Below are 21603 nucleotides of genomic sequence, written 5' to 3'. Positions count from 1 at the left end.
TAAAATTTTAACTTTTGTTTTACAGATGCATGCACTATTTTCACTCGATCGAGAAATTGCAATCACATACAGTAGACTGTGGAAAGATGAACGACTGCGCTATCCGGTTACCGAGCGATAAGGATAAATGGCTCGCATTCACCAACTACAACAGGAAAGAGCGACTACCTTTCGTCGTGTACGCCGACCTGGAGTGCGTTTTGGTGAAAAGAGAAGAAGAAAATTTTTATCAACATCACTAAGTATTTAGTACGGCTTATTATGTACATTGCTCGTACGATAATTCGTTATCCGCGTATCATTCTCGTCGCGAAGCCAATTGCGTTGCATGGTTCACCGACGAACTTAAAAATTTGGCGCAACGTGTAGAAAATATTTTAACAACCAATGTCCCCATGGTAAATTTAACGCAAAATGAATGGAAAGAATTTCGAAATGCGACTCAGTGTCATATATGTGAAAAACCATTCGTAGAAGATAATACGCGCATACGCGATCATTGTCATTTGACTGGGCGGTACAGAGGTCCCGCGCATTCAAATTGCAATCTAATATACAAAGAATCTTTTTGCATTCCAATAGTATTTCACAATTTATCTGGTTATGATTCTCACTTTATAATCGAGGAAATAGCCACAGCGTTCGAAGGGGGAATCGATTTACTTCTGATAACAAAAGAAAAATATATTTCATTTACAAAACATGTTAAAGGTACGAAAGACAAACCGGGAAATCACATTAAATTACGTTTCATAGATTCATATAAATTTCTCACAACAAGTCTCGACAAATTGGCGTCTTTTCTGAGCAAAGATAAACTCAAAATTTTACAATAGGAATATAAAAATTTATCCGCCGAAGATTTCAATTTATTAACAAGAAAAGGTGTCTTCCCGTACAAGTACATTGATTGCGTAGATAAATTGCAAGATGCGTGTTTACTATCACGAGAATCATTTTACAGTTCCTTGACAGGTAACACAGTATCTGACAGCGATTACGCGCACGCTGAGACTGTGTGGAAGCGATTCTCCATTCGAACGCTAGGCGAATATAGCGATCTGTTTTTAAAAATCGATGTTTTGTTATTAGCAGACATTTTTGAAAATTTCCGAGAGAGTTGTATCAAGAGTTATGGGCTCGACCCCCGCATATTACTATACTCTTCCCGGTTACACGTGGGACGCCATGTTAAAGTATACGAAAATTATATTTGAATTACTCACAGACATTGACATGGTTATGTTTATCGAACGAGGTATACGCGGTGGTCTGAGTCAATGTTCCAACAGGTACGCGTGTGCTAATAACAAGTACATGCAGTCGTATGACTCATCAAAACCATCAACGTACTTGATGTATTTCGATGTTAATAATTTATACGGATGGGCAATGTGTCAACCATTGCCCTACGCCGATTTTCAGTGGGTCGATAATGTTTCCAATTTTGATGTATCATCGATCGCGCTCGATTCGTCTACAGGCTACATCCTCGAAGTCGATCTCGAGTATCCGCAGCATCTTCACGATTCGTACACTGACCTACCATTTTATCCGACACGCGACAAACCACTCGGCAAGCGCGAGGGCAAGCTTCTCGCAACCGTATACGATAAAAAGCGTTACGTGATACACTACCGCAACCTGCAGCAATGTTCACGTCACGGTCTTCGTGTTACAAAAATTCATCGTATATTACAATTCACTCAATCTCCGTGGCTCCGTACTTATATAGAACTCAACATAAAATTTAGAACACTGGCAAAAAATGATTTTGAAAAAAATTTGTACAAACTAATGAATAATGCAGTGTTTGGCAAAACGATGGAAAATGTGCGCAATCGCGTAGATGTTAAACTTTCAACAAAATGGGACGGAAGGTACGGCGCACAGACATTGATTGCAAAACCAAATTTTCATAGCAGAAGCATTTTTTCGGAAAATCTAATTGCTGTAGAATTACGTAAACTCGAGGTGAAATTCTACAAACCAATTTACGTAGGTATGTGTATTCTCGATATATCTAAGACATGTTTGTACGAATTTCACCACGATTATATGGTACCAATGTATCGGGAGAGATGCAAAGTCATGTACACTGATATGGATAGTCTTATATATCACATTGAGTGCGACGATGTGTACGAGAATATGAAACGCGCCATCAGCAGATTTGATACGAGCGACTATGCGATAGACAATGCGTACGGTATATCGCTCGTGAATAAAAAGGTACCGGGTCTAATGAAGGATGAAAACAACGGTACCATAATGACCGAATTTGTCGGGCTTAGAGCAAAAATGTATGCGTTACGCGTGGATGATAAGAAGGATACGAAAAAGGTAAAAGGCGTCAAGAGTAACGTTGTTGCGAGAACGATAACGTTTGACGATTACACGCGGTGTTTGAACGAAGAGATTGAAATAACGCATAGTCAATCGTGTATAAGATCAAAATTACACAAGGTATACACCATTCGCGAAACAAAAATTGCTCTAAGTCCGTACGACGACAAGCGGTATATCGTACCTACAACTACTGATACGTTACCGTGGGGACATTATAAGATATCTTTATAAAATATAATGTGTGTGTGATTTTTTTTCTGGTATGTACATTTCATATTTTATATATTGTAATGACTATTGGAAAGGATGTATTAATAAAGATTTTGTATATTTCAAATACTTCATATATTTTTATATTGAATACATTGTATTTCTTATCAAATTAAATTACATGATCCTTATGTACCCAAGAATTGTGCGAACTATCAAATCCCACCCGTCACGTAAACCTTGTCACCTCTCCTGCGCAGTACTTTCTCCACGAGATACACATCTGGACAATTCGTGCTCGTAAAACTCTCCAGCGATAGATTTTTTGCGATAATCCTCGAGTAGATATATTACGGGATTAGTATGTTGCACTTTAACAATCTTAAACACCTCGGTTGTCCAATTTGGTGTGTAACCTTTTTCGAAAAGTTTTTTGTATTTGCTAACGCGTACCAGGCTACCTACTTTAAACTTTGCAGGAGCAGCAATTTTTACTGTTGTATACCGTATTTAAAAGTCTATTAGCGATCGTGGGAGTAACATCGATAGGTCTCATATTGATAGTGCGATGTTTTCGCGCGTTATATTCTGCAACGAGTCGGGATAGCGCGTCGATCCACTTGTAAGTTCCGTTCAGCGTAAACATCTTCCACATGTCGTTCTTCAGCGTGCGATTGAATCGCTCGACGACAGACGCCTTCAATACCGAATATGTGGAATAGTGATTAATGTTATGTTTCCGTATAAGCCCTTGCACATCGGTATTGTAAAATTCCTTCCCGTTATCAGTTTGCATGTTTTGCGGGCATCTCTTGCTATCTCGAATTATTTTGGCGATTGCATCAGCCGTCTCCCTTCCACTTTTACTCTTGAGTGGTACAGCCCATGTATACTTGCTCAACACATCGATGACGGTGAGTATGTAGTGGTAACCTTTGTTGAAACGAGAATACGGACGCATCTCAACGATGTCGGTTTGCCACAGATCATCGTATCCCCGCACTATGACGTGTCTTCGGGGAAAATTTTTTTTCGCCGGCGCGTGCAGTTCGTTCACCAACTGTCGTCTTTCCAAACTATGTTGATTCTTTGCTTTGTCAGTTTTTCTCGATGTCCGTTTGTTGTTCGCTTTTTTTCACTCATTTTTGTTTATCGCCTTTAATAGCCGTTCTTGACCTGTTCTGACCTGTTCTTGACCTGTTCCTGATCTGTTCTGACCTGTTCTTGACCTGTTCTGACCTGTTCTTGACCTATTCTTGACTTGTTCTGACTTGTTCTGACCTGTTCTTGACCTGTTCGTAGCCGTTCTTGACCTGTTCTTGCGTTGTTCACCGCCGTCCTTCACCCATTCGAAAATCGTTCTTAACCCGTTTGCAGCCTTTTTCGCAGTCGTTTTTGACCCGTTCGTAGCCTCGTTCACAGACGTCTTTTGACCGATTGTAGGAGTTCTTGAGTTGTTTGTAACCTTGAGTGTAGCCGTTAAGAACGTGTTTGTAGCCTCGTTCGCAGCCCTGCTTGAGATGCTGATAGCTTCGTTCGAAGCTGTTGCAGCTGCTGCTGCTGTTGCTGCTAGGTCGTTCACTGCCACTGCCACTCATTGTAGTTAGATAGTAGTTCGATAATTCTTCGTAGCTGTTCGATAATTGTTCGCAGCCGTTCGATAATCCTTCGTAGCTGTTCGATAACCGTTTGATAGTCGCTCCTAACCCGTTCACTGATGCTCATTTAGGTTGATAGCTGTTTCTGAGTTAGCATTAGCCGGGCGTTGAAGTTCGTTTAGCATAATCTGTATTGCTTGCACGTCCTTCTCAAGCGAAATCAGCTTCTCGTCTGATTCTTTCTGTCGATTCATTAATCTTTTAACGTAGGACTCCACGTACAGTTTGTTGACGGCATCGGTGTCAGCCTCTGGTTGCGCTACACGGCGAATCTTACGTAACCTTGCATCGAAGTCTGTAACGACGCGACACAAAGCGTTTTCGTGCACATAACTTTTTACCAATCTATCCCAAGAACCGTGTTTGTGCCGGTTGCATCATTTCTTGGATCGAATAATCCAAATTTGTTGATAGGCATTTTTTTCTGATGCTTCGTAAAGTGTCACGCAACGCTGATCGACTGATTAGTTTTGTCGAGACACCATTTAATTTATAATAATTCCTGCTTCGCGAAGTTCCTCGATGATCGACTGGATCTCGTTGTCGTGAGCGTTGTGACCAGCTTGGCGCGAAGCGTTGAGCAATCGTAGCCGATCTATTAGTTCGTTGGGATCGTCCCAGTGCACGTAATCAATCATATTGTTGGTTAGCGTCATAGCGCGAGGCATAGATATCTCCCCTCCAGATTTTGTACTTTTCGATTCGAGCGACATTAACGGTGCAATTATATATTTGTACTTGTACCCCCTGTTACCCTTCAAATGGCCCTGCGCATCATAATCGCGTCTATGCGCGTTCGTGACCAATAATATGCTCTTGTATTTTTCCAAATCGTCCCCCCTCGTGTAAAGTTCGTCATCGGGAATTCTCTTGAAGATCAACTCGTACAATCATGGCGTTCCAATGTACCGCACGTCGTCTATGATAATAGAGTCATCTTTGTTGATGTTGAATCGTTTGTTGCCGAGTCGCATTTCATTCTTTCTGTCAAAATAGACTCCATACACATGATCAATCTCGTGATTTTTGTCGCCACTGAGTAAAGCGCCTATGTACTTTTGCCCAAGTGGTCCAAAGTACTTCCGCAACATTTCTTGACCTTCCGGCGTTAGTAACTTGTTTTGAACAAACGATTATTCGAGCATGTTGCCCGAGGTTTCGAAAACATCTTCGTTTACGCTTGTTGGTGCGGCTAACGGCGTAGAGGCTATCGACGGTTCATACAGTAAAATGTCTGATCGTTTCCTTTTTTTCGGTATCGCATCTTCCTTTTCCTCTTCCTCTACCTCCTCATCTTTAGCCTCTTCTTTCTCATTCTCCTTGTATCGCTTGATGGGTAAGATTTTAATCTTTGCGCTATTCTTCGACTTATTTTTCACCGTGAACGAGTTGTCGACAATCTTTTGCAGCGGCTCGATAATAGGTTTAAAATGGGTCTTGATCGCGATATCATCGACGTTACCGGTCTTCAAAGCGCGATGTTTCTTGCGGATCGATTCGCTCGTTTTCGCAATCTTCTTCGCCATCTTTTCATTCTCGCGAAATATTATCGCTCCCAGCCATATCGATAGAGAGTGTTGAACGCTCGCGTTTCACCCCTCACGACAGAATGTAGGCAACGACTAATCGTTTTGTGGTATCGCAAACACGTTAAATCCGTTTCTGTATCGCCCGTTTGTAAGCAAGCTATCCTTGTCTATCACGAGAAATCCATACTTTTGCTGCCAACAAGTACGACATAACTCACTGAAATCCTCATATGACATGTCGGTATTCACGTAATCGTTGTACACGTGTTTCAAGTTGGTGCCATCCTATTTAAACAAGATTAGCAGGTTCGCGTTGTCGCGTAAAAGATGTTTCGGTATTCTCGCGTATGTCTGACAGAGATAGAAGCAGTCGACGTTCGGTGGCGTCCCATTGAGAAATATTCTCTTATCGTATTTTGTTTGTCGCACGCCACGTTATCGAAAACGAAAATCGAGTTTGGACGTGCTTCGCTCGGTGGAATGACGTCACTGTTATTGGAGAATGTAAAATAGCCGATTTCATCGATCGACGTTAACAAATTCTCCAGATATCGATATTTTGGCTGTTGCAGTGACTTTGAATACACGTACACATTTTCAAAGCGGACGCCGTGCGGGCTTTCTATCAAACTAATCAACACGTTAGTTTTACCGCAATTCGAGGGGCCGCAAACGATTGCGCGTATAGTATTCGGCAGCATCGTACCGTGTCTATGCATCTTCGCGTTGTCATCCATCGAGCGTAATCTGGCGTCGTAATTTGTCACGCGTATCGCGAAAGGTTGTCGCACGAATTTCATTTTCCCACTTCCAATTCGGATCGCACGCCTGTCTATTTATAGCTGTGCGGAACTACAAAGTGTTGAGTAACGGAAAAATGTTTGTCCTGCTATCAAGTCCTTACGATATTCTCGATTTGAGTGCCGAACAGCTACAGTTTGTATCTAAAGCAGTTTTATTGCGAATGTGTGGCAATCACGTTCACTACGTGTGGGACAAACTTCCGGAATACATAAAGGCGGATTCGGAGGTTCAGACCTATCGTCGCTGTTTCGAACATTACAATCAACAACGTGGCAATAAACGCAAATTGACGGTCCAGCGCCAATGATAAGATTGTCGTGAATGTCAACGCAAATAAGTAAAGGTCTATTAAATCGTGCGATAAATTTGTCGTGAATGTCACCGCAAATAGACAGAGGTTTATTAAATCGTGCGATAAACGCGCTTCCTATCGAATTGCATATTCCTGGATACCAATTTTGCGGTCCGGGCACGCGGCTAGAAAAACGATTGGCTAGAGGTGATCGAGGTATCAACCCATTGGACGCAGCGTGTCGTAAACACGATATAGTGTACTTTCGGAGTAACGATCTTGCCGAAAGACACGTGGCGGATAGGATACTCGCCAAAAAGGCGCAAACTCGCATCACTGCGAAAGATTCGTCTCTCGGTGAGAGAGCCGCAGCCACAGCTGTCTGGACAGCGATGAAAACCAAAACGAAGTTCGGTATGGATCTAAAGACGAAAACGAAGAAAAAGACGGTGAAAAAACGAATACTTCCAGTAGCGAAACGCGGGGGTGTGTTACCGATTCTACCAGTGTTGGGCGCTCTCGGATCTCTGATTGGTGGAGCGGCTGGTGTAGCAAAGATGGTGAACGATGGAAAAGCTACACAACGTCAGTTTCAAGAGAGCTACGTCACAATCGCGCCATGGAAGGTCGCGGATTGTATCCCGCGTCATACAAATACGGACGAAAAGTCTCAATGAGAAAGAAGAAAAAAAAACATCAAAGAGACGCTAAAAATGCCAGAGGGCGTAACTACCAACATACAATTGCTGCAACTAGCAAAACGTATGCATTCCATATTTTAAAGGTGTTTTTATGCGTAACTCATTACCGATCGGTGGTACATATCGAAACGAGAGCGGCATCATAAATTTGGAGAACGCTAAGGCTCGGGTACTCACTGGGTAGCGTATGCAAAGAGGGGGAATCGAGCTATATATTTTGACAGTTTTGGCAATCTTCGACCGCCGAATGAATTGGTGCGATATTTAAATTTGACAAAAATAGAATATAATCACACATCCTATCAAACTTATAATCAAAGCATCTACGGACAATTGTGCTTACAGTTTCTCCGAACGGTCGATGCACGCGAATTTAAAGACATACATTGTGCTATTTAACTTAGTATTCGTTAAACAGTTTAGTCAACATGTCTATGACATTCACGCTGACTGGAAAGAGCAGCGTTCTCGCGGCAAACTACTTTCCCAATGTAGATTTAAGCGGCGGTGAATACGAGCTTGGTCTAGCGGATTTTGAAAGTTATCACACGATATCGAACGTGAATTCCTCGAATAATAAATTTTACTTTGGCAAAGACGATGCAGAAATTACGATTCCCGAGGGATCGTACGAGCTGCAAGCGATACATGAATTTTTGAAACATACAATTTCACGAAAACGTTTGCAACACACAGTTCGTGATGGTGATAAAAAACACACTGACGACGACGATGACTTTGAGGCTGGAGAATGGCCTATAGTGCTCCGCGCTAATTACAATACGATGAGGTGCGAGATCAAATGCGCCTACAGATTAAATTTTAGCAAGCCTAACAATATTGGATCGCTGCTAGGATTCTCGAACCGTATACTGCAGCCGCGAAAATGGTACGAGTCGGACGTGCCGATTAACATTATCAACGTGAACATTATCCGCGTCGAATGTAATGTGACCGCGGGTGCGTACAACAACGGCAAACTCGTTCATACGATACACGAATTTTCACCGAGGGTACCACCAGGATATAAGATATCGGAAACACCGGCGCACATCATTTACCTACCGATCATCGTGCGGTGCATTACGGATTTAACGTTACGCGTTGTCGACCAGAAAGGACGATTACTCGATTTTCGAGAAGAAGATACCACCATTAGATTGCATGTACGGCGGCGGCAAAAGTAGCGTGTGATGCTCGTGTTGAACGGATCGAAAGACGTGAGAGACAACACAATCTTTACGACGCCAGCGACAACAACATCGACATTTGCTAATATCCAATCATCCGGCACTAAGAAAAAGAAATTGAACGCATCAAACGTTGTGTTTTTACAATCTTTGGGATTCGTGGTGCGAAACATTTGGACGATGACTGACATTCTCAACATCGCGGACGAGCCAATCTTTGACGATCGCATCGTCAAGATTGAGACTCACTCCTATAACCCATTTGCCAACACAACGTTCGGACACAGTGATGAGATAAGAATACCCATACAACAACAGGATCTGTATACATTGCCGTACGAGAGTTTCTTATACATCGAGGGAGAATTAAAGAAGCCAGCTGGCGGATCCAATGTGGTACTGCAAAATAATTGCGTTGCATTCATGTTTGACGAGATTCGATACGAACTCGATGGTGTGGAGATTGATCGGAATAGAAACGTGAGAATAACAAGTATGCTCAAAAACTATATAACAATATCATCTGATAGAAGCGTGATTATGAGAAATGCTGGCTGGAGTGAGCCAATTATTGTGGATGGACACTTTAATTTTTGCGTACCGCTCTACATGTTATTGGGATTTTGCGAGGATTACAGATGCATAGTAATTAACGCCCGTCACGAGTTGATCTTAATACGATCGCGCAATGACAACAATTGTCTGCTTAGAGCTTCGACACTGGAGCCTGTGATCAACATATTCAAGATACAATGGCGAATGCCACATGTGTTGTTGAGTGAAATTAAAAAGCTGTCTATGCTGCGCGCTCTGAAAAGCGGACGCTACCTCAGCATGGGATCGTGGAATCTGTACGAGTTTCCGCTGTTGCAGCGTACAACCAAGCATTCGTGGGCCATTAAGACCGTGACTCAGCTGGAGAAACCACGATACGTTATCTTTGCTCTGCAGACAGGCCGGAAGAATGTTATGTCCGAAGATGCGAGTAAATTCGACGACTGTAAATTAACAAACGTGAAACTCTATCTGAACTCGGAATGTTATCCGTACGACGACATGAATCTGGATTTCGATAAAAACAGATGATCGATTTTGTACGCGCGTTTCTGTAAAAACTATTACGGATACGAGTACCTCGAACCGAGTCTCACCGTCTCACTGTTTCTACAGTACGGTCCGTTTGTGATCATCGATTGTTCTCGACAAAACGAATCGGTCAAGAGTGCAACCGTGGATGTGCGATTGGAATTTAAGTGTAAGGAGAATGTGTCTAATAATACGACTGCGTACTGTCTCATCATACACGATCGCGTGATCCAGTACAACCCGTTGACCAACGTTGTGCGCAAAATTACCTAAGTGTTTGCGACAATAATTTAGAGAGAGGGGAAGCAGGATATAAATCCGAGTGTTACGAGATGGTTGTCATTCTTCTTAACTGACGAAAAGAGATCTTATCATGTTTGTACCAACGTTTGTCGATCTGCAAGGATTTGTCGTTTTGAATAAATTCATCGCAAAGGAGGTGGCGGTGCTGAGAAGAGGAACTGTTCTCGCACACTACATTTTTCGGAGTCCTATACCATGGCATCTCCTTACAAAATCCGAAAAGTGTCAAGCTTCATGGTTGATGGCGAATCATCATGGACTACAATGGGAGGATGGAATCGTTGCGTACAGCATGGCGAAACGATTGATTACAACAGCTGTAGTTGAAGAAGAAGATGATAAAATACAGTGTATCGTATACGTTAAAGGATGCCAGAAACGAGAATGGCTTGCTAATATGCTCGGCGACGATGCGAAAGAAAATTTAATTATTGAGACCTTGGATGCTGATTACGACGACATCGAATCTCTAAATAATCTAGATGTTAAAAATACTATACGATGTGGAAAACATGTTAAGAATTGCGCATTACAAAATGTATTCAAAATATTTAACTGGTGGTCGCAACGCCAGAAAGAATTGCAAGATTTAGAAAAATAAAATATTTAAACACTAATATATTTTATTTCTTATTCCCCCTCCTCATTCCTTCCCTCCCTCACGAGTCATTTAAGAATTCTTTTTATCCGAGTATCGTCTCTCCCTTCTCCTAAAAATTTCAGAGCACTAAAGTATTCTAGAATCTCCCACCACATTTACCACTAATCTCCCTCCACTACTTTGAAAAAACGGGGTGTCATGTATATTTGATTCTTCATATTGGATTCTTCATACGGTCAGTGTTGCGTTAACCGTTCGTGAAAGTGGTCCACTTTTGAAATCTGGAAATATGTACTACGTCGAAAGAAACAGTGGCGGCCCCAGCAGAAGCGTGAATAATTACGTACCGAGTCGTTATGAAACTCCATCGTTTGAGAACAAATGTGACAAGTAAGTTTTTGTTTAACTTCTTTTTATTTTTTCACAAATTGTTTTTAAACTAATTTTTTTTTTATTTTATTTTTCTACAGCATTTCGTTGAAGCGTCGTGCGATTCGTATACTAGGTAGACGATACGCATTGACAACCACGGAATTCAAATTCCTTGAAATTGGTATCAACGTGGGTACACCGAGTTACGTGGAAATTGTCATAGGAGATCATCAAGGAAAGGAACTGGTATTATCTCTCGAAACGTGGAAGGGACTCTACGAGCAACGTCGCAATATTCACGATTTACTGCGAAAGGACTCTAAATATACCTATAATTTTATAAGCGTTGGACCGCTAACAGTGCAAGTTCATACGATTAACGATACTAAACTTATAAGTCTCGAATCTTTAAACGCATGATGATGATTGAACCGACGTTACACCGTATGTTTGATCTCGATGAATGCATCGATGTAACCTTTGATCGAGTGGTTAGAATCACCAAGACAGTTGATACTAAGTTTACACAATTCTCCAATATCGCGTCCACTATAACGGATAATAAAGAAGTATCAAATGTAATACGCGCCAGCGACGTCTTCAATAAACATCAACTCGTCGATTGCGAACTGGTAGCTTTAGTTTTTAGTCACAATATGTAATAATAAAAAAAAATATAAAAGAGAAGAATAAAGTTTTTTTTAAATTTAAATTATGATATAATTTATTCGCACGCATTTCCCATCCGTGCTTCCTCCCACCCGTAAACAGTCCCAGTTCTCATACGTAGCTCGTTGCGGGGAATGACGTCATGCTGGGAAGGGAGAATGCGAAGCTAGGGACCGCGAGAGAGTAAGTGCTAGGAAAGAAAGAGATAGCGCGAGCCGAAGGAGAGCGAGAGAGTAAGTGCTAGGAAAGAAAGAAAGAAATAGCGCGAGGCGAAGGAGAGCGAGAACGCAAACAGAAATTTTTTTTCTTTTTATAATTTTTTTCTTTTTTTCTTTTTATAATTTTTTTTCTTTTTTCTTTTTATTATTTTTTTTCTTTTTTCTTTTTTTTTTCTTTTTATATTTTTTTTTATATTAAATATTAAGTTATTATATCTAATTATATCTAATATATGAAGGAAGAAGGATGGGATAGATGAAGGAAGCGCAAGCAAGCAATTATGTGTTTTAACATAATTTTTTTTTATTTAAAAAGCGTGTGTGTGTGTTTATTTACAAAAATCTGTGTGTGTGTGTATGTGTGAATTTAAAAATAAAAAAAAAAGATATAAAAAAATATATAAAAGATTGCATGACAATGGTCGAGCGGTACGGCACGACGGCGACTGCTGCTGCGAGGCGCTGGAGGGGATGACCAGGCGATGGTAGTGTGTTACAACGCTAAGTCGCGTTGTAACACAGAGTTTTGTCGTCTCACTGCGTTCCATTTTTCATGTAATTCTCCCGTGCGCAAATTTCCACGCTCGTTAAAAATTTGAGCGGATACAAACGCACGAGGGAGACATAAATTGTCCGAATTGGAAATCGTTAAAATCGAACGCTTAACAATAATATCCCGCGTAAGTGCGTTACGTTCGCGTCCCTGAGGAGGAGTAACTTTAGAAACGCGGATATTAAACGCTAGAGCTATATCATGACCGTCACAACTTTGCACTAACGAACTTACAAGATTCCAAATATTCTCGTAAGTCAAGTCGCGAAATGGTCGGAACGATATACCTGCGGGTCCACGCGTAAAATTTCCGGAATCAAAAGTCATCCCGACGTAATCACTTGGTGTACGCACGAATGCGTTACGTACGTGTGAAGTTCCTGAAACGCGTTGTCTAGCCAGTCATATACATTAGCCCCCTCGGGTACGGGTCGGATACGAAAACTAATTTCGCGTCCCTCTATACCGAAATTTCTAAATTGGCGCACGTTTTCCGATAATAATACAATACTTCTAAAATTATTTTCTACCTGATCGCCAGTATATACACCCTCCTCTTCTCTTCTATCGGGCACGTTTTCCACAGCGTCAAGTGTTTCCTCATCTGCATGCGAGTGATTTTCTTTTTCTCCTATGCGTATTTGTTGATGTTGATCTTGTTGACGTTGTATTTCGCCGCTTCTTCCACCCCCGATCTGTACTGTGAAAAATAAGAATAATTAAATTATTTTGATGAAATATTTCGTAAAATATTTCTTTCTTACGTTTAAATTTTGTTAATAATGTAAAATTGTTACGTTATTATTTATGTTAAGCTAACTTACTCGTTTTAATTTTCTCCCTTCAACCTTCTGTTACGCCGGTATATCTTTAGGGATCGTACACCGGCGTGTATGAAATGTCGGAGACGATAGTTGTTGAGTAAAAGTTTCCTAGTAAAATTTTTTCAATTAAAATAAAATTTAAACGTAAGAGAAGAACTAAAGAATGTGTTAAGTTATTACCTTCTTCTATCATCGACACGTCATTTATATCATTTTCTTCTTGTTCCTCCTCCTCGTCTTCCGCTTCTTCTTCCTCTTCTCTCATTTCTTCTTCCTCTTCTCTCATTTCTTCTTCTTCTTCTTCTTCTTCTTCTTCTTCCTCAGTCATTTCGCCCGATTCTATTTCTGTCTCTTCATTTCCCTCCATCAGGTCTTCATTCCGTACTTTTTCGTTTGTTGCGATGTAATCTAAAAAATATTGTATTATTTCTCTTGTTTAAAAAATCTTTCACGCTATTTTTTTTTTATTCGATGTAATATTTTTTACTTACTTGCAATCTGGGAGAATATGATCACTTCGTCAATCGAGCTAACTTCTCCGAAAAGCGGTTCCTCTGTGTCATTCTCTGTGTCCTCCTCCGTTAAATCGATAACAGGAGGTTCTGGAGTTAACACTATGCGTACCCGTCCTGAAATGTAAGGTATTTTAAAATTTGAAAAATAATATTTTGTTTTTCATCAACGCTATAAAATGTGTTAAAACTTACGTGAAGGTCCCGCCTCTGGCGACGTGTCTGCTTGTCGTCTCCTGCGTAAACTTAATCTACCGGTTCGATCTTCGTTTATTCGAGGGAGACGATTTCCTTCGACTCTCCTGATCGCGATCGGACGCGTTGAGTCTAAAAATTGTTTGATTTAAATAACATATTTTATAATTTTAAACCCGATAAAAGTAAAAATAAAAACTTACCATTCGAATTCTGGAGAAATCGATGAAAATGCAGCCGAAGAAATTCTACGTGCCCACCAGCATCGCTCTCTTCCTCACCAAAACAGATCCGCGATTCGATAACTTCTCCGGCGGTATTCAAAAGTTCGCGAAAATTGCAAAAATGCCCTAGGCGGAATAATACCGCGAGCATCACGCTAGGACACTCGCCAGCGAACTTTCCGAAGACGCTATAATTTTTTTCGTCGTCGCTTGTTAATCCCGATAACAATTTGTTAAATTTCTGGCCGCATAAACTCTGTGCCAGTGAAAGGCGAATTTCTACAACGTTTTTAAGATTCGACATGATAATTAATTATTTGCACTGTAACTCGCGTGATGGATAAAATTCAAATTCGGAACTTGAAATGTACTTTTACCAATATGGAGAACCATATTTATACATTTTAAAGAAAACGCTTCTTTAGGAAGAGGGGAAAATTTTTTGATTTTACATTGGTCGGATTGTTAAACAAAATGCGATAGAACAATACAATGCAAAATTTTCGAAAGAATGTTTTATTATTATATTTTCTTCTTTTATGATGGATTAACGGTAAGTTCAAAGAAAGTTTTGGAAATAATCTATTTCCCACGTTTATATTTCTTTTTTTGTTACGTACGATAATAAACGAATATTCCTTTTTTGTTACGTGAAGTAATCTTTATTATTTTCTTTATTTTTCCGGCGGCTCGTTATAAAAAATATGTCGTGAAAAAATTTCGATAATCTTTATTATTTTCTTTATTTTCTCGCCGACTATTTATAAGAAATATATCGTGAAAAAATTTCGGAAAAACCAACAAGCAATAAACGCTTATTCCTTTTTTTTTGTTACGCGAAGTAATCTTTATTATTTTCTTTATTTTCCCGGCGGCTAACTATAAGAAATATGTCGTGAAAAAATTTTGGAAAAACCAACAAGCAATAAATAAATATCTTTTTTTTTATAACTTTTATATTATATGTGACGCAAGGTTTTGTTTTTTTTCTTGGCACTCTTTAGAAATTCTTTCTCTAAATTTATATTGAATACAGTTTTATATATATATATATATATATATATATATATATATATATATGAAAAATTTTCTTTTATTATATTTTTCACGATTTTTGTAAAACTACGTTATAAAAATATTATTCTCTGAACTTTAGACGCGACACATGCAAGCTATGGAGGATAACATACATTTTTATAATCTATTTTTTAAATTGATTTAAAATTCCATACACATATAATTTTTTATTATTCTGCGCGCGCATTTTCCCCACCACTTTTCTATTTCATCTTTCTAATTTAAATATTCGAGAAAATTAAGTTCAGTCGTTTCCTGCCATCCGAACTAGCAAGTTCAACTGTAAAAGTTCGTTGTTTTCGTTTGTATTCTGAGCGTGATTATTCGAACTTCGATTTTCTACACAGAAGCAGCTATCATGGACAATCGTAAGGAAATTTCAAATTTCAAGAAATCCTTGTATTCAGTCAGCGCTTCTAAGTCAGAATGCAATTTCGTGGGAAAAATCGAACTGCAACGTATGTTGTTATCTACAACATATGGCCTGAATTCATCCTATACGAAGAAAATTCATGTGGACCTTATGGTGTCGGATGGAGAGGAACTAGATTTTCTACCGATTGTTAAATTATCATCTCATAGTGCTGAAGAAATTTGCTTCGATATGGAATCGTGGCAGAAATTTCAAGAAAACATGGAACAGATGTTTTTGTACTTAAACGGTGATAAAATTAAACAGAGTACGATTATCATCGACAAAATAATTATAAATTTTACTACCGCATATGGTGCTAGAGCTGTGCTAGTAGCGTATCGCGAAAACGTGCAAGAAGATCTTCCTTCCGAAAACATCGAGGATACGAACGCAAACGGACCTACACCGAAGAAACGGAAAATTTACAGCGTTGCGATAGTGAGAATGCAGAGAGCAACCTTTCTGGGACTGAAAAATATAGTTGGATGTGTAAACGCTCGTTTGAATCAACTAAATTTAATTTCCAACAGTGTCAACGAATTTGCGCGATATCTAATGAACGAAATAGAGATAAATCTTCCTATCAATAGTAACATTAATAGCAGTATTATAAAACTTCTGATCAAAAGTAATAGCAAGGAAATAGAACGTAACGTTCGCATTCAGCTAAAAGATTTATCATTTCTCGATATATACTTTGAAATAACATTTTTAGAAATAATCTCGCTTTACCTCAATCAAATTGTACATATGATAGTAACAAAATGAAAATCATAATCATTATCTCAGGAATATTTTCTTCAATTATTCATTTTGTAAAAACTTTTTGAATAATTTTGATTTTGTAAAAAATTTTAAATATAAACGTTACATATTTGTACATTTAAATCTATTGTCGATTTCTTTCACCCACTCCTCTTTCCTATTTTACATATAAGTAGTTCCGTTACTTTTATTGTTGAAAGAGGATGTTGCGCAACCTCTTTCAACAATAGGCGCTCATCGTAATATAAGACACCGATAATACTATTTCTTTCGTTGCGTCATACCATCGCGTTTGACAGAACCTGCACGTTCCTGTGTTATTATCTTTTTTTCATTTTCACAGACATGACGTTATACATGGTCAACTACCATGTGACGTCATTTGTTTTGACGGGCCACCACATTACCTGCCCCACGTGCAGAACGCGCTTTTCCGTCCCACCACCGTCACCGTAACCGATATCGCCCCAAGAGCCATGCCTGCCCCGCTTGCAGAACGTCAAAGCGCTTTTTCCCACCCTTCACTAGTACCGTAACCGATATCGGCCCAAGAGCCATACCTGCCCCACTACGTAACATAAATGCCTCATCTAACCTTTACTCTAGTAAGTTCTTATTTAGCTCAGCACACCAGGACCAGGATCAGCAATACGAAGGACCCAGGTTCAAGTCCCGAGAAAACCAGAAAATTTTTCCAAAAATAAATTTTTCTTACCTGAGCGCGAACCCTTCCCCCTCCAACTACCACTTTTTTTCTGTCAGTCCCGGTGGTGGTGGGGGAAAACACCAGACACCCCCCGCGGTGCCCGAGGGCGCGGTAGTGGGGGTTTGTTTTGACGGGCCATACCTGCCCCATTACTACTGTTCTTTGTTGTAAAATTTCTTAATACTAATATAGATGAAGAGTGCAATGATGAAGATAATAATGATGAATTTTTTTATATTGGACATCGAAAGTGGTTAAAGGAAATACATGATGAAACAAGCAATGCAGTTGTGTATTGGTCTTCGAAGCCATATTTAGCAAGTACTTAAGCAAAAAAAGCGAAAGATCCTGAAGAAAATTGGCTTACCTATTCTGTACAAATTAAGCGGTGAGTAAATCATATAATATAAAAAAAGTTTTTTAGATTTTCAGTCTTCTTTCTTTAAGATATAAATATTAACATAAATCAACTATTATAGTGCAAGGTTTAATTGTATCTTTCAAGTATGATTGGTATATATATTTTCATTATTATATTTTAATCGTTTTTTTTAAGATAATTATCTTAATGCTAGAAAAGGTGCAAAAAGAAGATAATTTGGCTTACGAAACCGAAAAAGAATTTGAAAAAGGGAAAAGAAAACGATTTAATAAAATCTTGACTGATAGTGATTCAGACATTGAAATTCGTAAGAGGAGCAAGTTTCCTGCACCTCCAAAAGTCGCATTCAAACCAAACGATATAAAGAATAATAAGAAGCTTCATTCATCAAGTAAGATTTCACTAAATTAAATGTTATTTAAATTTTTCTATTTCATTTAATTATTCATGCAAAAGTAAACTTTTTTAGGAAGGTTAGGAAAATAATGGAATTATATATTTTAATATAATTTGTGTGTAATTATAATTATATTTTAATATAATTTTTGTAATTTTTGGAAAAAATTTGACTTAGTTCTCCTATTGTTTAGATATTGATCTTCCGCCAATTCCAAATTCTAAAATTAAAGGAAAAAGTTTTATGAGCAATTCATCCATTTCGGGTGGAAACCAAGAGTGCATTCTTAATGGTAATGTGAACAAGAATCTCACATGCCAACAATTATTATCCAATAAAAATACAACTCTCAAGTCCATTCTTGATTCTAATATTGTACGCAAGTCATGCTGTTCAGAGAATTCAAATAATAATTCGATTAATTTAATCAAGATGTTTACTCAAGATACTTCTAAAAACATAGTAAAACAAATAGCCTCAAAAGATAATTCTAAAAGAAAAAATTTAACTGTACTTGAAAAAGTGAGATGTAGACGGAATACATATAATCAAAGCAATGTATGTAAGAATTTAGACTTACAAGTCAATCCTGATGATGCGTCTGATATTTCTAATTCTTCTAAAAATTCATTATATGAGGAGTTATCTTCTGCAGAATCTAATTCAGATTTACCAGATACTGTCACACTGATGTGACAGTATCTGGTATTCTGGTATTCTGAAATCACACCAGACTGTCACATCAGAATCACATCAGACTGTCACATTAGAATCACACCAGACTGTCACACCATAATCACATCAGACTGTCACATCAGAATCACACCAGACTATCACATTAGAATCAAATTTAGAAAAAATAGAAAAAAGATTGTATACAAAAAAATCTGTATCTTTAAATAAACAAATTTCAGGCAACACAATAAGCATTGGTAAGAAAATAACTTTATTTTTATTACACATATTAACTTCATGTTTGCTTATATTCTTTTTTTCAAAATTTATTTTTTGTATAGATTATATACAAAATGTTAAAATGTATTTTGACGTTAAATTATATATTTTTAAATTTGGATGTATTATACACGTTCCTCTGTTTTTATATTAGCTAATAGAGCTGCCGGAAAAGGACAATATGCAGAATTAGTAGTAAATGCGTTCTTGCATATGTCACATTTTATTGATTTTAATATAGATTTGATAAATAATTAGTTATGTAGTAGATGACACAGTCAGTAATTTCTAGTCGACTGTAATCATAATCTATTAACTGATTAAAATTCTTATCATATTCATTGTTCTCAATAGCATTGTCTAATTTTTGCTTTAGTTTTGCTATAGATGATTCTTTTTGACGAGTATCATAATAGAGATTTTTTATCTCTGAAATTGAAATTGTTGGTTCAAACTTATTTGTATCTAAAAGTGTACAATTTCCATATTTAAGTGGCATGATAATGCTGAAAGTACTCAATATTTTATTGAAAATTTGAAGAAAAGTAGGTGTCCCTGGATGATTGTTTAATCCTGCTGCATGTCTCACTGTTCCAAAGAATCTGTAATATATAGATGAAAAATATAAACATTTATATAAAAAAATATTTTATATAAAATAGTTTATATAAAGAGAGAGAGAGGGGGGAGAGGGAGAGAGAGAGAGGGAGAGGGAGAGGGGAGGGAGAGGGGAGGGAGATGGGAGGGGGAGGGGAGGGGGAGAGGGAGGAAGAAAGGGAGGGAGAGGGGGGAGGTATATTTTTCTATTGATACTTTTCGAATATTCACTAATGCCAAATATGAATAATATATTGTTTATAATGTGAAGACACTGTATCTCACTCATTCTCTTTTTTTCTTTTCTTATTTTTGTTTCTCTTAATCATCTTTCTCTATCTGTTTATTAATTCCTTACGTTATGTTGTATGTGCATAATAAATAGACATCTGTGTGCGTGTGCGTGTGTGTGTGCGTGCGTGCGTGTGTGTGTGTGTGTGTGTGTGTGTGGCGTGTGCGTGTGTGACATATAACAAATATTTAAATTGTGACAATAAAGACACTAACCTTTTAAACCTTTTAAATCCTCTCTTTGTTGATAGCCTGCGTTTATAGAGAGACAAATTCATCGTACTTGCGCACCATTTCACTTTTATAATAAAAATATAAAAATATAAAAATATAGACACTACAAATATTATCGCACAACTGTCACACGTCACAACGCGTTGGCACTCGACTTATCTCGCGCCGTTATCTTACGCATGTACGTAAACACTGCACGGCAGCGAGTAACTTGATCGCGCAGTAGATACTATATCTTCGCATACTGCTATACACACTTCTATTATCGCCCTGCGTCTTCATATAAATCGAACTCTAGTAGGTAACAATTATTTTTATAAAAATTATTTTTTAATTCCAATCTTAAAGTTCAGTATTCAACTTATAAATTGATTATCTTATATTTCTTGTCTATCAAAAAAAATTAAGAATAAAAATAGGAATAGAATTTTTTGGTTAGTTTTCTGAAAAAATAAAAACCAACCAAACTTATGACCATACAATCGCAATCGCGTATGCTTTATTAGAATAAAAATAATTAAAAATTATAAATTGTACAACATGTAAAATGAGATATGTATAATTGTGAGAGAGAGAGTAATTAGAAAAAAATGCTAAAATCCATATTAATATGATGACATCAATATATATACTACGCAACGTAAATAAAATTTGACAATAAAAGCAATAATCATCAGCAGTATCATAACAATTAGTTAAAAATTTGTATTTCTTTATTTTATATAATTAGAATTATAATTTGTTCTTATAAAGAAAAAAAGTCTACGACAAAAAATTCTATTATTTTTTTCTTCTAATTACTCTCACTCTTTCATAGAGTTATACATATAACTCATTTTACATTTTATATTGTACAATGTATAATTCCAAGTTATTTTATTGTAATAAAGCATAAACAATTGACTGTAATTATACGATCATAAGCTTAATTTTATTTTTTCAAAATACCAAATATCTAAAATAAATGTCGTTTGAAAAAGAATAAATATAAGATAATAAATTCATAAGATGAATACCGATTGTGACTAAATAATAATTTTAATAAAATTAATTGTAAAACTTCAAAACTCTTCGATGAACTATCTCTCTCTATATATATAATAATGTAATTTAAATATGTAATTTTATGTACTACAAATAGCTGAGAAAGCTAATAAAGATCAATCAATCAATCAATCTCTCGGCGACTCTCCGGTATTGAGGATCTCTTTTCTCGTCTACTAAAAAAATATTTTTTAAATGGAAAGTAAAACTTTTATTTCGCATTTTAGCGATTTAAAAATAATTATAATGAATCAATTGGATTTTTACGATTAAAATGGTATCAAATATGATTAATTAAACATATGATAGATATTATATAAATCATTTTAATAATTTATTTATTAAAAATTATTCAATTTATGTCACGTTTGTTGTCATTTTAATCTCTTATTAATACATTATAATTATTTTTGAACATATAAAATATATAAATAAAAATTTTACATTTTTA

At 37.4% G+C, this 21603-nt stretch overlaps 3 protein-coding genes across 14 annotated transcripts in view; 2 read left to right on the top strand and 1 right to left on the bottom strand.

Annotated features, from left to right (window-relative positions):
* LOC140663477 (uncharacterized) overlaps positions 1-21603 on the top strand; it is a 48707-nt gene that overhangs the window by 23500 nt on the left and 3604 nt on the right. For 6 of the 12 annotated variants that reach the window (XM_072887677.1, XM_072887676.1, XM_072887675.1 and 3 more), the window contains one exon: positions 26-2674. The exons of 1 other annotated variant lie outside the window; for it this stretch is intronic. In XM_072887677.1, coding sequence (XP_072743778.1) covers positions 1135-2580 — 1446 coding nt within the window. In that variant the 5' untranslated portion in view covers positions 26-1134 and the 3' untranslated portion in view covers positions 2581-2674. Of the gene's footprint in view, positions 1-25; positions 2675-17504; positions 17642-17809; positions 18027-18225; positions 18325-21603 lie in introns of those variants that run through there. 5 more of the 12 variants (XR_012046283.1, XR_012046282.1, XR_012046280.1 and 2 more) reach the window with 5 other exon arrangements.
* LOC140663620 (uncharacterized) lies at positions 12236-14683 on the bottom strand. Its single transcript, XM_072887885.1, has 6 exons — positions 14668-14683; positions 14270-14569; positions 14067-14198; positions 13851-13988; positions 13540-13767; positions 12236-13235 (listed from the first exon to the last, which is right to left on the bottom strand). Exons 1-6 carry the CDS (start codon positions 14681-14683, stop codon positions 12859-12861), a joined length of 1191 nt encoding a protein of 396 aa, XP_072743986.1. The 3' UTR covers positions 12236-12858.
* Positions 15650-17065, top strand: LOC140663478 (uncharacterized). The gene has a single exon (XM_072887681.1). The coding sequence runs from the start codon at positions 15726-15728 to the stop codon at positions 16548-16550; it is 825 nt and encodes a 274-aa protein (XP_072743782.1). The 5' UTR covers positions 15650-15725; the 3' UTR covers positions 16551-17065.

The sequence above is a fragment of the Anoplolepis gracilipes genome, chromosome 3 (genome assembly GCF_047496725.1).
Source record: "Anoplolepis gracilipes chromosome 3, ASM4749672v1, whole genome shotgun sequence".
NCBI lineage: Eukaryota > Metazoa > Arthropoda > Insecta > Hymenoptera > Formicidae > Anoplolepis > Anoplolepis gracilipes.
This window is presented reverse-complemented; position numbering and strand designations above follow the sequence as displayed.